At 39.3% G+C, this 15,132-nt stretch overlaps 1 protein-coding gene across 1 annotated transcript in view; it reads left to right on the forward strand.

The window, feature by feature from the left end:
- The first annotated feature begins 7,249 nt into the window (after positions 1 to 7,249).
- Positions 7,250 to 15,132, forward strand: part of SLAMF1 (signaling lymphocytic activation molecule family member 1) — a 68,238-nt gene continuing 60,355 nt past the window's right edge. Inside the window, exon 1 of the mRNA XM_066366076.1 lies at positions 7,250 to 7,383. Within this exon, the coding sequence (XP_066222173.1) occupies positions 7,311 to 7,383 (73 nt within the window). The 5' untranslated portion in view covers positions 7,250 to 7,310. The remainder of the gene's footprint in view (positions 7,384 to 15,132) is intronic.

Here is a 15,132-nt window from a genome sequence, read left to right on the forward strand (position 1 = left end):
AAAAGAACACAAAAGTGTATACACACCAGTCATTTTAGTTACAAATGTGCGTATAGAATGAAAAGCCTACTGAGGCAAGAACACACTTCTCTTAAGCTACTGCTCAGTGATGAGCATCACTTTCACAGCTTCCCCTGGGCACCAGCATCATGACTGTAATTATTGGTAAAATTTCCCCCACTATCAGGTGTATATTTATGATGATACCCAGAGGCATTATTTTACTTAAAATTTTATAATACAGAAAAATAATAAGTTGAGGTTACTAAACTCACCCCACAGAAAGAGAACCTTATAAGTATTTTATATAGTTACAGTTAAAATTTATAATCACTTCAATTGCTATACTGTGTGATTTTCATATTGACTTAAAATTCATTCACACAAGGATTTTGTGAAACTGAATTTAATGTAGCCAATCAGTTATGTTTATATTTTCATTCTGTTTCATGTTTTCTGTTACAGTTTATATTTTATTTTATTGTCTCTGTTGTTTTACACATAGATATTTTTCTTTATGAAATGCGGTAATCTTGGCTGAGAATTTTCAATCCCTTTATAACAGAGCTTTAAAATACTTAATACAGAAAATCCATCTCTCTGTCTTCAATTCTAAAAGTTTTTAATGACCTGTGATGTGCTTTGTCTCTCAGCTGATGCTGCAAAGCTACTGTTGCCTCTTAGGGAGAAGCCAAGGGGTGATGTTGTATCTGGGGTTCCTGAAGCATTCTGTTCCAGGTCTCCTAGGATTGTCCTTAATCTTGACCACATGTTAATACTTCCTGTGCATCACCAGAGGCAGCTAAATGAGGTTCATGATTTAATCATTCATGCCCACCTTCAGGAAATTATGAAAATGATAGACACCAAATAAAAAATGACTACCACATGCCGGGCACTGTGCTGAACACCTTGCTTGTATTAATGTGATTTAGTTCTCACAACAGCCCTGTGAGATGGTTCCTCATCTTAACTATGTTACTGCTGAGAAAATGTTTAGGGAGATTAAATAACTTTCCCAAGGTTGCATGATTTTTTTTTACAGGGACAGAGAGAGAGTCAGATAGAGGGATAGATAGGGACAGACAGACAGGAACAGAGATGAGAAGCATCAATCATCAGTTTTTCGTTACGACACCGTAGTTGTTCATTGATTGCTTTCTCATATGTGCCATGACTGTGGGCCTTCAGCAGACTGAGTAACCCCCCCGCTCGAGCCAGTGACCTTGGGTCCATGCTAGTGAGCTTTTTGCTCAAGCCAGATGAGCCCCCGATCAAGCTGGCAAACCCGGGGTCTCAAACCTGGGTCCTTCCACATCCCAGTCTGTGCTCTATCCACTGCGCCATCACCTACCTGGTCAGGCCAAGGTTGCATAATTTATAAATAACAGTCCAGGGACTTGAATCCAGGTCTCCCCAACCACGGAGTCAGGGTTCTGAAAACTTGAAAGCACTTGTGACAAGTTTAGAAAACTATGAATTTTTTTTCTTTATTTTTAAAAAAACTATCTATAATGTTGTGTTACATTTGCAATTTTAAAAAGAAGGGACAAAACTCTAATATTTAAAAATCCCATTTCCTAAATATCCTGCTCTTAACTAGAAAGGATTCTGAAAAGTCATTTAAGTGGTTGATAAGTAAATATGCTAGTCGTTTTATTATTATATCATTAGAGGATTTTTAGAGCCATATTTTAAGCCAATGGAATAGTTTTCTCATGGTTCGTGATGGGATAGGCAAGTGGGTAGAGAGGAGGAAGCTATTGGACTTTCTCCATGTGCTTCATTTGGGACTACCCCACAATTTATTGCTCTCTCCAGTGATTCCAGCTAGAATTTTTCCCTGAAGCTTTCTAGTGCATAGCTTGGTTTTCCAAACTGCTCAAGTATCTTAGCTTTTCTCTCTTCCCTGGACTCACTTCAGGTCACTGGCATGACAGCACAGGAATTCCTGTTCTGGCCTTCATACATGACTCATAAGCATCTCAGAGGATCACTGAATGACCTCATGGAACATGCTGTGCTACTTCCCCAGTTGTCCCTGTGTCGCAGGGGAGTAACTGTTGGTTAGGGATGACAACTACTCAGAAAGAAAGAAATGAATCTTGGTCATTGCCAGACTTTGCAGGAAGAGTGCTCAGGATTTGACAAAGAACCTTCTAGAATTGCTGAAGAGGAGATATTTGTTTGAGTTTTGTTTGGAGGGAAGATCAGGCTGACAGTGGTTATCTAGGATTTTTAGGGTACTTTGTAAATTATTGTCATAATTTACAGGTAAATCAGATGTGCTTTGGGAGGCAATACTTGGTACACAGAGCTGTTGACTCAACAGAAACTTTACCTTGTTCCTTAACCCTGTTTCTTCTTAGGAGTGGAAGTGAGTGGGCATTTCCCTTTCTCTAGAAGCTGAAGGCAGTAGAAAGCAGGCTGGCAAACTACATCGCTGTCATGTAGGGTAATTTGAGGAATACTAGGAAGCACCCTTAAGTCTACCAGGAATGCTTCTCAGAGTGCTGTGGAGATTGCAGGGATGTGAGAAGTTTAGGATCAGTCCAGGGAAAGACTTAAAAGGGGAGAGAGCCTACACTTTGGCTCTGGGGTCTGGAAGGATGACAGGAGCATCAGTGGAACTGACAAAAGTTTGGGGAGAAAATCCTCAGATTACAGATACCATGTATATCTCTTCCCAACATCCAGATTCCAGTTCTATGAATTGGATCTGAATCCTGGAGAGGTCAGTAAGGTGGAAAACTTGGTGAGGACGTTGGAATGGGCAGTCTCAGCATCACAGACAAGGTAAGGGCCAGAAGGCACTGCGAGTGGGTTTCTTCATAGGTCACACTGAGCCATATTCCTAGCTCCCCGCTCTGGGCTTAGATTATTTAGAACATCCATTTGTTCAGGCAGGTGACTTGCTGGCATGAACATTCGGGGTAAAAATGTTGGATAAAACCTGGGTCTGAGTCAGAGCTAGAGCTACCCCATAGCCTAGTTTTTTTGTGAGTGTTTTTTTTTTTCAACTCCCCTCAACCCCTACAACCCCAGACCACAACAGGGCTGTCTGGTTGACTGGCTTGCTCAGCCCCCATATCAGACACCTGTCCCTGTAGGCTTTTTCATCTCACCCAACAGGGCTGACCTCAGAGTGTTTTTCCCAGTGCTTTCCCCAGACCAATTTTAGGCTCTGTGATCAGGTCTCCTAGGAGATGTTTCAGAGTTTAGGGAAATTTTGTATTTTCATTTTGTTTTTGTTTTCTTATCTAGATAAATGGGTTCCAAGTGCAAATGGTCTGGCCTGCCCTTCAGTGACCCTACAGGGGGAGGGGCTATTTCATGTTATAAGGACCTCTGGTCAGAGACAGTGAGGAAGTACTATTTGTCACAGATGGTAAAGGTGAAGGGCAGGAAATTGTGTTCACCCAGGATTCTTTTGTTGTCCTTACCTTTGTCTGTGCTAAAGGTAATGTTTCATGGGAAATTGGCTATTAGACAACATGAACCTGAAGTTTGGCTATAGTTCTTCTCCAGTGTAATGGAAGTAGTATGATAAATGAATAGATCACAGACTCTAGAGTCAGATAATGCAGGATTTCAATTCAATTATTTTTAGTTTTTTGGCTCTGAACCATTAGAAAAGTGATTTGGCAATTCTGTACTTCAATCTGTAAAATAATGATAATTACTGTATTCCCACTTTTCACTGTTAAAGATTAGTGGGATAACATAAGTAGAAGTCCCAGGCATCTACACAATACAATTCATGGGACTTCCTTCCTCCTTACCCTCTTGAATATTTCTGGGGATAAGAATATACTCCAAGAAAAGAGTAAGAGGTCTTGACCCAGAGTCAATGTTTCCAAGTTTGGTCCAGGACCTGCCTATACCACCACTAGCTCTGCCTCCTTCAAGAGCTGTTGTAAAAATCAAATAAGAGTATAAATGTGTAGGCTTTTGAAAATGGCTTAGTAAATACTAAGCATTATCATTTGTGTATCTTTTGTGGTTCGTCTATCAAAGTTTGCTGTTTGTATTTAACAGAAGTGGCTTGGTGTACCACATATAACTGTGAACATTGGGTTAGTTACTTTACCCCTCAGGTCCCATATTAGTTTCCTGTAGGTGTCATAACAGATTACCACAAACTTTTTGACTTAACTGTAGGTTTTTGTAGATATTCTTTGTCAAGTGAAGGATAGCTGGCCAATAATTTTTATCATGAATGAACGTTCAATTTTGTCAGATGTTTTTTATGCATCTATTAGTATAATCATGTGCTTCTTCTTTAAGAAGAATTCCCTCTACTTCTGTCTTCTGAAATAAATTCTAGAAAATTGGTATAATTTTTTCATTAAAGGATTGGTAGAATTACCAAAAGCCCATCTGGAACTGGTGTTCCCTGATGTGAAAAATTATTAATTATTGATTAAATTCCTTTAATAAATTATATACCTAATCAGATTGTGTCTTTCTTTTTGTGTGTTTTGGCAGATTGGGTCTTTCAAAAAATTATTTTGTTTCATCTAGGTGATCAAATTTCTGGGCATAAGGTTGTTCATAGTATTTCCTTATTATCATTTGAATGCCCATGGGCTTTCTTAGTGATGTCTCCTCTTTCATTTCTGATATTAGTAATTTGTGTCCTTTGTCCCCTTTTTTATAATTTAATGTGGCTAGTATCAATTTTATTGATCTTCTCAAAGATCATTGATTTTCTCCATTGATTTTGTTTTCTCAATTTCATTGCTTTCTGCTCAAATTTTTATTATTTCTTTTTTCTGCTAAATTTGGATTTAATTTGCTTTTCTTTTCCAATTTCCTAAAGTAAAAGCTTAGATTATTGATTTTTAGGTCTTTCTATTTCTAATATATACATTCAATGTTATAAGTTCCCTCTAAGTACTACTTTTCCTGCATCCTATTAATTTTGATAATTTGTATTTTTATTTTCACTTTGTTCAAAATATTTTTAAATTTCTGTTGAAATGTTTTTCTTTGATTTGTCTATTATTTAAAAGTGTGTTGTTTAATTTCCATATATTTAGGGGTTTCAGGTTATTTTTCTGTTATTGATTTCTAGTTTAATTCCATTGTGGTCTGAGAATAGACATTGAATGACTTCTATTCTTTTAAATATGTTATGGTGTATTTTATGGTCCAGAAGGTGGTCTGTCTTGGTGAATGTTCCTTGTGAGCTTGAGAAAAATATATATTCTTCTATTGTCGGATGAAGTAGTCAATAGATATCCATTATACCTAGTTGATTGGTAATATTTTCACTGTGTCCTTACTCATTTTCTGCCTGTTGGATCTGTCCTTTTTTTTTTTTTTTTTTGTATTTTTTTGTAGTGAGAAGTGTAAAGGCAGACAGACAGACTCCCGCATGTGCCCGACCGGGATCCACGCAGCATACCCACTAGGGGGCAATGCTCTGCCCATCTGGGGTGTTGCTGCGTTGCAACCAGAGACATTCTAGCACCTGAGGTGAAGGCCATGGAGCCATCCTCAGTGCCCAGGCCAACTTTGCTCCATTAGAACCTTGGCTGTGGGAGGGGAAGAGAAAGATAGAGAGAAAGGAGAGGGCGAGAGATAGAGAAGCAGATGGGCACTTCTCCTGTGTGCCCTGACCAGGAATCAAACTAGGGACATCCACAAGCCAGACCAACACTATACCACTGAACCAACTGGCCAGGTCCTCCATCAGCTTACTTTTAATCTATATGTGTCATGGCTTTCTTGTACACAACATATAGTTGAATCTTGTTTTTAATCCACTCTAACAATCTCTGTCTTTTAATTGGTTCATTTAGACCATTGACATTCAAAGTGATTATTGACATAGTTGAATTAATATTTATCATATTTGTTATTTTTTTCTATTTGTTATCTTTACTTTGTTGCTATTATTGCCTTGCACTCTTTTTCTGCCTTTAGTGATTTGATCTGAGCATTTTTATAATTTTATTTTCTCTCCTTTCTTAGTATATCAGTTATACATCCTTTTTTTTTTCTTTAGAGGTTGCCCTAGATATTGCAATATACATTTACAACTAATCCAAGCACATTTAATAACACTATACTGCTTCACTGGTAGTGTGAGTACTTTATAATAAAAAAATAACAATCTTAATTTTCCCCTGTTATCCCTTGTATCATTTCTATTATTCATTTCACTCATTACAAGCACATGTAAGCATAAAAACATAAGCACACATAACTGAATACATTATTGCTATTATTTTAAATAATGTGTTATATATTAGATCAATTCAGAGCAAGAAAAATATGTTTTTATTTTACTTTAACTTAATCCTTCTCTGTTGCTTTTTCTTTTTTTATGTATACCTAAGTTTCTGAACTATATTATTTTTTCTTCTCCCTAAAGAACTTCTTTTAGCATTCCTTACAAGGCAACAAATTCCCTCAATTTTTGGTTGTCTAAGAAAGTCTTTATTTCTCTTATTACCTTATTATCCTAATCTTAGAGAGGCCCATTGAGAGTGACTTTGACAACTCTCCATATTAAAGTCCTTATTAAAATGAACTTTAAAAACACTAGCTTTGTCTTTCAAAGTCTCCTTGTGAGCACCAGTAATAACATCTTTCTAGTGTTTCATTTTTATAGCAAAACTTCATGGAAAAGCACGTGGTCTTTTTTTGTCAATTCTAGTACCTTTAGACAAAAGCTGAAAAATAAAAGTGGTCTTTCCAAACATACCATAGGATTCACTAAATCCTACCACATTGTGTTCAGCAAGAAAGCTGGATTTCTGACAACTGATCTGTACTTGGCCACCCATCTCTCTGTGACATTGACCCCAACACCTGACTTCATGTAGAGGTGTTCTCTGAAATTGTAGAACGTCATCCAAGTTCCACTTTGAAATAACTAACTCCAATTTTGAGGTGGTTTGAAAAAACTTAATGTTTTCCTTGCACTTTAAAATGAGTTTATCAGGTGGAACTGCCCAGGGAACTTGGTGCCCCTTTCCTGGAGACAGCTAACAAGGGGAGCACATTTCTGCACATAGCTGAGGTTTGGCCAGAATGACCACACAGCTCCCTTCCTGGCTTTAGTGATATAATCACCCGACTCGAACTTCTTGGGAACAACAAAGTGATTTAAGGCCTGAAGGGAGATGAGCAATTTTCAAGATACAAAAAGTCCCGTAAGACAGGAAGCCTGCTGGTTCCTTATGCATAAACTAGAGAGCAGAGGCAGGACTGCCTGAGAAGAGTTTGCTCTGCTGTTTCCTCTGTGACAAGCTGCCGGGTTCCTCTCACCAGACTCCCTTCCTTCTCCTTACTGGCTGATGGATCTCAAGGGGCTTCTCTCCTTGAACTTGCTGTTTCTCACCCTGGCTTTTGAATTGAGCTGTGAAACAGGTGAGTGTTCATGTGTTTGAATAATTACTTGAATGGAGTCGGCTAGCTTCATGTCTTGAGAGAAGACATAGGGGCAGGGGGCTGTGGTTCAGCTGCCTCTTCCTTAGAAACTGGCTCTGATTTTTCACTTGCCACTTTCAAAGGGGAAGGAACATAGTGAGTTCCTGGGCCCCTGGGTTCCCAGGCACAGCCCACCAATCCTCGTTTCCAAGGAAACCAGGAGTTCTAAACGAAAGGCACAGGTCACATTCTAGACCAGCATCTCAGGGTGACAGACTCCAGTCAGTACTGATTGAGAGGTTGGTTTCGTGTTGGTATCCTCTGGCAAAGAGCCAGGTTGAGAGACTGAGATGAGGAGATGGAGCTCTGGGAGAAGATAAATCTCATACTCTTGCCTTGGAAAGGGATGAGAAATATGGTCCAACAACCAAGGATTGTAGTGGGAAGAGAGGGTAGAAGTGAAAATCAAGGCATTCAGTTGACAACAGACAGTGGCCACTGTGTGGATGTACTCGTAGCTACTTTCATGGGAGTGAAGATTCCAAGGCAGCAAGAGGGGGGATGCCAGGATTTCTGGATCCCAGGGCTGGTTACAATACGTGGTAAATGCACATGGGGAGCCCTCAGGGTCAGGGAAGCTTCAGTACAGGGCCAGTCACACAACAGAGCATTTGGAGTCTTTCTTGTCTTCCCCCTCAGGCAATCTGAGGTTTTCTGTTTGGTAGTATTAGAGCTGTGGAAAAGGTTTTTGAGAAAGGAAAAGCCAAGCAAGAAGTGAGCTTTGGGTTCACTGGGTACTGGGGTGAGAATCTCATTTCAGCTTAAATGCCTTGGGACTTTGGTTAGAATGTGAAGCAGAAGCAGCATTTGGGAGGGGGGAAATCCTGGGACTCCATGTGTTTTGCATTTGGGGTTTTCAAGACTGCACATCTATAATTGACTTTTCCAGGAAAACTCCAGATATGCTAGGAATATCAGAGGAGCTGCACATGAGCTCTATCTTTTCAGATTCCCAAATGAAACGGGCCTTTCTGGTCCCATTTTTCCTCAGAGTCAGGCAGACTCATAGCTCTTGTTGCTGGATGTCTCAGAGGAATAATTGAGCGCAAGGCTCAGAAAGCCAAACTAATCCACTTGAAGCCATCACAGGAATAGCCATGATGCAGCCTATTTGTGACTCCACCATTTTTGGAATATCTTAGTGACTATCACAAGTGGTAGGACTTTTCCATCTCTGTGCTTTCTTGCCTCCTGGCACATGGAGTTTCAGGTGCTGCTGAAAGATGTTCCAATGAAGGCTGTGGAGGTCACTGGTTAGTGAGTTACAACCCAGCCTTGTAGGGCGTATATACTCAATTGACAGTAACTCCCTTGCTTGCATTTCTTCTTCTCTGAAATATGCACAAAACTTTTACAGTGATTTTATTTTTAAATACACACCCTGTGAAACCCCAATAAAACCAAAACAGAAATGCTTTGCAAGTGGGACAAGTCAGCCATGACAAATCTACCCAACCAAAAAGCCCAATTCTTATAAAATCAGTACCCCCTCCCCTTTCTATCTCTACTCAGCTCACCTTCCAATTCCCAGTCAAAACTGTAAAAAATCAAGAAGTCCATTGTCCCTTCCCTCAATAAAGTGAATACTCCATTTCCTCAATGGTACCTTTTAAAAATAGACTTTATTTTTTAAAGTTTTGGATTCACAGCAAAACTGAGGAGGAGGTACAGAGATTTCTCCCCACACATGCAGTCTTCTTTATTATCAGCATCCCCCATTGGAGTGGCACCTTTTTACAACTGATGAATCTACCCCAGTGGGATTTTTTTACCTCTTCATGCAGGTCCTCCCAACCACCTTTGTTATTTATTTTATTTAGAAAATTAAATTTAACAGGGTGACACTGATCAATAAAAGTACATAGGTTTCAGGTGAACATTTCTATAGCACTTGAGCTGTTGTTGATTATGTGGTATACTCATCACTCAAATCAAATCATTTTCCAACACCATATATTTGTCCCTCTTAACTCCCTCCCCCGCACTTTTTCCCCATATCCACCTCTTCCTGATAACCACTTCACTTTTATCTATGGCCGTGAGTCTCAGTTTTATGCTCCACATATGTGTGAAATCATATGGTTTTTAGCTTTTTCTGACTTACTTATTTTCCTTGCACACACGGGGGATGGCCAAGGGACAAGTAAGTGTGTGGGTTCTAGACATGGCCTAACCGTGTGTATGTAATAGACATGGGCTCGTTTTATCCCAAAATGTAGATCTAGATACTTCTATTTCTCAAAAGCTTTAGTAATGCCATCACTATCTCTGTCTCCGGTGTTGGGCTGGAAATCAGGACATCAGGGCTATTTGTTTTAACCATAGATTGACCTTAGATCATCTTATTCAACAACATGTATTAAAGACACATGATGTGACAGGCACTATGAGAGGCATGGGGGAAGCAAAATGAACAAACACAGCCTCTACCTAGCATCTGACACAGTGTCTGGTACATGAGAGCTCTTCCACAAATGTTTATTGAATGAGTAATCACAGTATGTATAGCATACTTATTATATATATACCAGGCACTGTTCTAAGTGCTTCATGTGTATTATTTATTTAATTCTCAGGTCAACCTTATGAGATATGTATTAATTGTATTAATTATTGTTACCTTTGTAATTTTATTAAAAAGAAAAGAGAGGCCCTGGATGGTTAGCTCAGTGGACAGAGCGTCAGCCTGGTGTATGAATGTCCTAGGTTCAATTCTTGGCCAGGGCACACAGGAGAAGCAACCATATGCTTCTCTCCCCATCCCTTTCCTCCTACTCTCTCTCTTCCTCTTCCATAGTCAGTGGCTCAATTGGTTCAAGCATTGTGGTAGGTGCTGAGGATAGCTGCTCAGTTGATCCAAGCATGGCCTCAGGTGCTAAAAATAGCTCAGTTGATTCAAGCATTGGACCCAAACAGGGGTTGCTGGTTGAACCCAGTTGGGGCGTATGCAGTAGTCAGAATACTATCTCCCCTCCTCTCATTTAAAAAAAAAGGAAAGAAAGACACAAAGTAGTTTAGCAGAGTTTCTCTGTAGTCACACAGCCTGACTCCAGAAGCCTCAATGAATAAACCTGGATAAGCTTATGCTTAAGGAGGGAGGAAATGCCAAGTTTGTGTTCAGGTCCCATGGTAAATGTGCCAGCTATAATTGATGCATATGAGATTATTCTAATTTAATTGAAATAAATTGAAGTATAAGAATTTTTAGGCCCTGGCCGGTTGGCTCAACGGTAGAGCATCGGCCTGGCGTGCGGGGGACCCGGGTTCGATTCCCGGCCAGGGCACATAGGAGAAGCGCCCATTTGCTTCTCCACCCCCCCTTCCTCTCTGTCTCTCTCTTCTCCTCCTGCAGCAAGGCTCCATTGGAGCAAAGATGGCCCGGGCACTGGGGATGGCTCCTTGGCCTCTGCCCCAGGCGCTAGAGTGGCTCTGGTCGTGGCAGAGCGACGCCCCAGAGGGGCAGTGCATCGCCCCCTGGTGGGCAGAGCGTTGCCCCTGATGGGCGTGCCAGGTGGATCCCGGTCGGGCGCATGCAGGAGTCTGTCTGACTGTCTCTCCCCATTTCCAGCTTCAGAAAAATACAAAAAAAAAAAAAAAGAATTTTTAAAAGATAAGAGAAGTTAATAAAATCATAGAAAAAAGTAAAGTGCATATGGAAATATTTGTTTCAGAATTTGGAAAGTGGATAGAAACCTCTTTCATCGTGTAAGTTTTCATTTAATTTTTTGTTAACTAGATTTTTATTGAAAGAATATCACATGTAGGTCTATAAAACTTCAACAAAATGGTATAAAATAAAGGTAAATTTGTCTTACCCCTCACTAGAGAAAACTAATGTTATCAGTTTCTTTCATGTACTTCCAAATATATATATCTGACTTGTTGGATTTTTACAGGACTTCAGAAGAGTACTCTATATGAGTGCACAGATGTAGAAGTGAAGTCTTGTGGTCTGTTGTACCTGAAACTTAAGGTTCATAACTAAGGCATTTCCATCCCCTCACCTGGAAACTGGGAGAAGGGATCCCATACTTCCTTCCATATTATATCTTTTAGGAATGATATAAAAATAAGACTGTATATTCTGATTTTGGAAAGAGGAGAATTTAGACTCTGTGTTGTCATTTGTTCATTTATTCATTCATTTTTCTCATTCAGTTGTTTCATTCTCTTAGCAACAAGGATTTATTGAGTCCTTAGTATGTCCCCAGTAAGTGTTAGGATTACAGCAGTGAACATAATGGTCACAGTTCTTACTCTTGAAAGCTTATAACTTATAAGTGAGAATGACAGGCATTGAACCAGAGTTAAAAGTGTGGTGAGTGAAATGAAGGAGAGATGCAGAGTGTACAGACCTGTAGGGTAGGAGGTGCTGACCAGGCAAATAAAGGATGGTAACAGGATTTCAGTCTGGAGAATGGTAGGTACACACATTCTAAGATAGAAAGACCCAGCAGCATTAAGGAATGGGAACAGGATGGCTAGTGGAACTATGGTTTTAAAAAGCAACCTTACGCAAGTTATCTTTTCTTTCTTGCCATAGGAACTTTGAGGCTTTACAAGTTCTGACTCTTCTGTATCAGAAAAAAGTTCTACAAGCACTTGTAAGCAAGATGTTACAAGCGCTTGCGAATGTTTAGAGGGAGTGCTGTTATCATGGTAGAATCCCATCTTGTGAAAAGGTTGGCTAAGTGCTACTGATTTCAGGAAAATATCCATGGCTTACATGAATCACTCTACTTTCTAAGTAATAGAATTACCCTTGAAGGAAAGTGAGTTAGTGTGAACAGCTACAAACGTTCCCTCCAGACCCTTTCAGTAAACAGGAGTGACTGAATCACAGACCCACTGGAAACACTCATCAAGCAGCAGCATGTTTCAGGAGCAGGAACTCCCCTTGAAGTGTTTTATGAACCTCTTTAAAGTCCCCACTTATTTTTCCACTTGTGTTTAGGTTCTTATGACTTCAAGTCCCCTAGCCACACACACACAGAGTTGTTACCTCATATTCTTATGTGTTTTTGAGGCTTCAGGGTCTCTTCCTAACTGAATTTTGATTCCACTTCCCATGACTGAGTGGACACAAACCACTCAGCCTGTATTTCTCACCTGCCCCTTCTTTTCTTCTTCCCCTCCTTTCTTTCTTTTTCTCTCTTTTTCTTTCTTTCTTTCTTTCTTTCTTTCTTTCTTTCTTTTTTATTTTTCTGGTACTCTCTTTTTTATTCTATATCCTCTCTCTTCCCCACTCTCTACAAATCCTGAATGTATTCTGAATGCAACCATGGTGCGTGGGTGTTGGGTTAGGGACACACGGGAGGTGTCTGGGATGAGGGAGGGTTCTAGTGTAAAAGTAGGAATCATTTCTATTTCTTTTCTCTCCATATCAAAATTAGTCTAAAAATATAGACAGTATGACAGTAATTCTTAATCTTTTTTTTGAACCTCAGACCTTTTTGAGAAATGACATTTCTGGATGTTTTACCAGAAAAATGTGTTTATGCTTTTCAGCACAACTCTTTGTACACAATTTCAAGGGGCTCATGCAGCACAGGACATTTTTTCTTGTCTGTATCTCTCACATTATCTGGACAGTCAGGTATTCATTCATTAGTGTGGTTGAAAGAAATTTCAACATACTTCCCAAATTATCCTTGTAAAAATACCAGCATTCCTCATGTAATCAATTAGACAACACAGAAAGCCCTCTGTTTTCAGACTTGATATATTTTCAATATTTAAAAAAAAACAAATGGTAAACTTTCTTTCTCATTTTTTTAATGAGTCTCAAACATTCTAATCCTGATGTTAGCCCAGGTAGACTTCTTTTTTTTCCCCCCCTGATCTCTGAATCTCTAGTCTGATATTAGCTGGGCTCTTTTTAAAGGCAGCATTAGAATTTCGAGGTATTTTGGTATCAAGAACATTTTGGCCAGTTGCCTAATTTTCCAACAACTCGTCTTAATCACAAATTAATTGTGTCTTTTTTAGGTGGCGGCATTACTTAAGCAAACAGTTTTATTTTTCTCTTCTGACTTTCTTATCTACTAGAACAATCTATGCTCTGAGTCATGGGCTCCTTCTTTTATGAACATTAACTTATGGTTAAGTTCAGTTATTAAGTCATTTATATGTTGGGCAAAGCTAAATAAGCGACATTTTAGTCAAGTATCATGGCTTTTTGCACTTATAAATTGAATAGATACTGATTAAAAGCCTACTATGTGCCAATCACTGTTATTTGTCCTAGGGACAAAACAGTGAACAAAATAAAATTCTTTCATTTGAGAGTTTACATTTTAGTGGGGAAGACAAAAATAAAATAAACAAATATTCAATATACCATCAGACAGTGGTAAGTACAACATGATGGGGAATGCTGTTTTAGACAGGACAGTCAGAGCATATTTCCCAGAGAGATAATTTTTTTAAAGAAACTTAAAATAAAGTGAGGGAATGAGATAACCAGATACGTAAAAGAAAATATTTCCAGACAGGGAGGGGGAGAGAGAGAGAGAGAGAGAGAGAGAGAGAGAGAGAGAAATGCAAACACTTTAAACTAGAAATGTTCTCTTCTTTTATTGATTATTTTTTATGAGAAAGTGACAGGAAAAGAAAGAGATGAGAAGCATCAACTCATAGTTGCAGCACTTTAGTTGTTCATTGTTTGTTTCTCATATGGGTCTTGATCAGGAGGCTCAAGCTGAGTCAGTGACTCCTCACTCAAGCCAAAGACCTCGGGTTTAAGCCAGTGACCTCTGGGTTCAAGCAAGCAACCCCATACTCAAGCCAGTGAGCCCATGTTCCAGCCAGGGGACTCAGTGTTTCAAACCAGAGACCTCAGCATTTTGGGTAGATGCTCTATTTACTGTGCCACCACTGGTCAGGCTAGAAATGTTTTTGTTGAGTGAAGAAACAGCCAGAATCAGTGTGTCCAGAGTGCAAAGAGAAGAGACAGAAGGAAAGAAATGGAGTTAGAGCAGTACCAGGGACTGGGTTATTCAGTCACTGAAGTCAGAACAAGAACTATCGATTTTTTATTCTATGGGTGCTAGAAAGCTGTGAAAGTTTAAAAACATTAAAAAAAAAATCTGACATAGTTTTAAAAGATTACCTTGTCCATTGTATGGATGCAGAAGATTAGTAGGAAGACAATGGCAGTGCCCAAGCCCATGATGATGGTGGTAGAAACAAACCTGATGTGCTAGGATGTGCTAGGATGCCAGACATACTTTGAAAGCATCCTAGGAATTGCTGATAGACTAAATGTGGAGTATAAGGAAAAAAGGAGTCAGGGTGATTCCAGTATTTTGCCCTGAAATTTAAGAGAATTGTGATGTTATTTGCAGAAGGAGCTATGGAGTCAAAAGTTCATTTGCTAAGTTATAAATGCCATTTCAACTTCCAAATACTGAGAAGTCCAGTGAAGGGCTTGGATGAAAGAGATATCTCTGTAAGCATTCCAGAAGTACATTGAATTATGCAACTGGATGAGTGTGGCTGGGAAAGAGAAGATGTCTGAGTACAGAGTCCTGGGATGTTTCAATAGCTAAAGATCTTTAAGAGCAGAAGGTTCCAGTCAAGGAGTCAAAAATAAGCAGCCAATAATATAGAAAGAACATTAAGAACGTGCGGTGTTCCAGAGACAAAAGAAGATAGTGTTTCAAAGCGGAAGTGATGTACTATGTCAGG

This window comes from Saccopteryx leptura, chromosome 2 (genome assembly GCF_036850995.1).
Source record: "Saccopteryx leptura isolate mSacLep1 chromosome 2, mSacLep1_pri_phased_curated, whole genome shotgun sequence".
Taxonomy (NCBI): domain Eukaryota; kingdom Metazoa; phylum Chordata; class Mammalia; order Chiroptera; family Emballonuridae; genus Saccopteryx; species Saccopteryx leptura.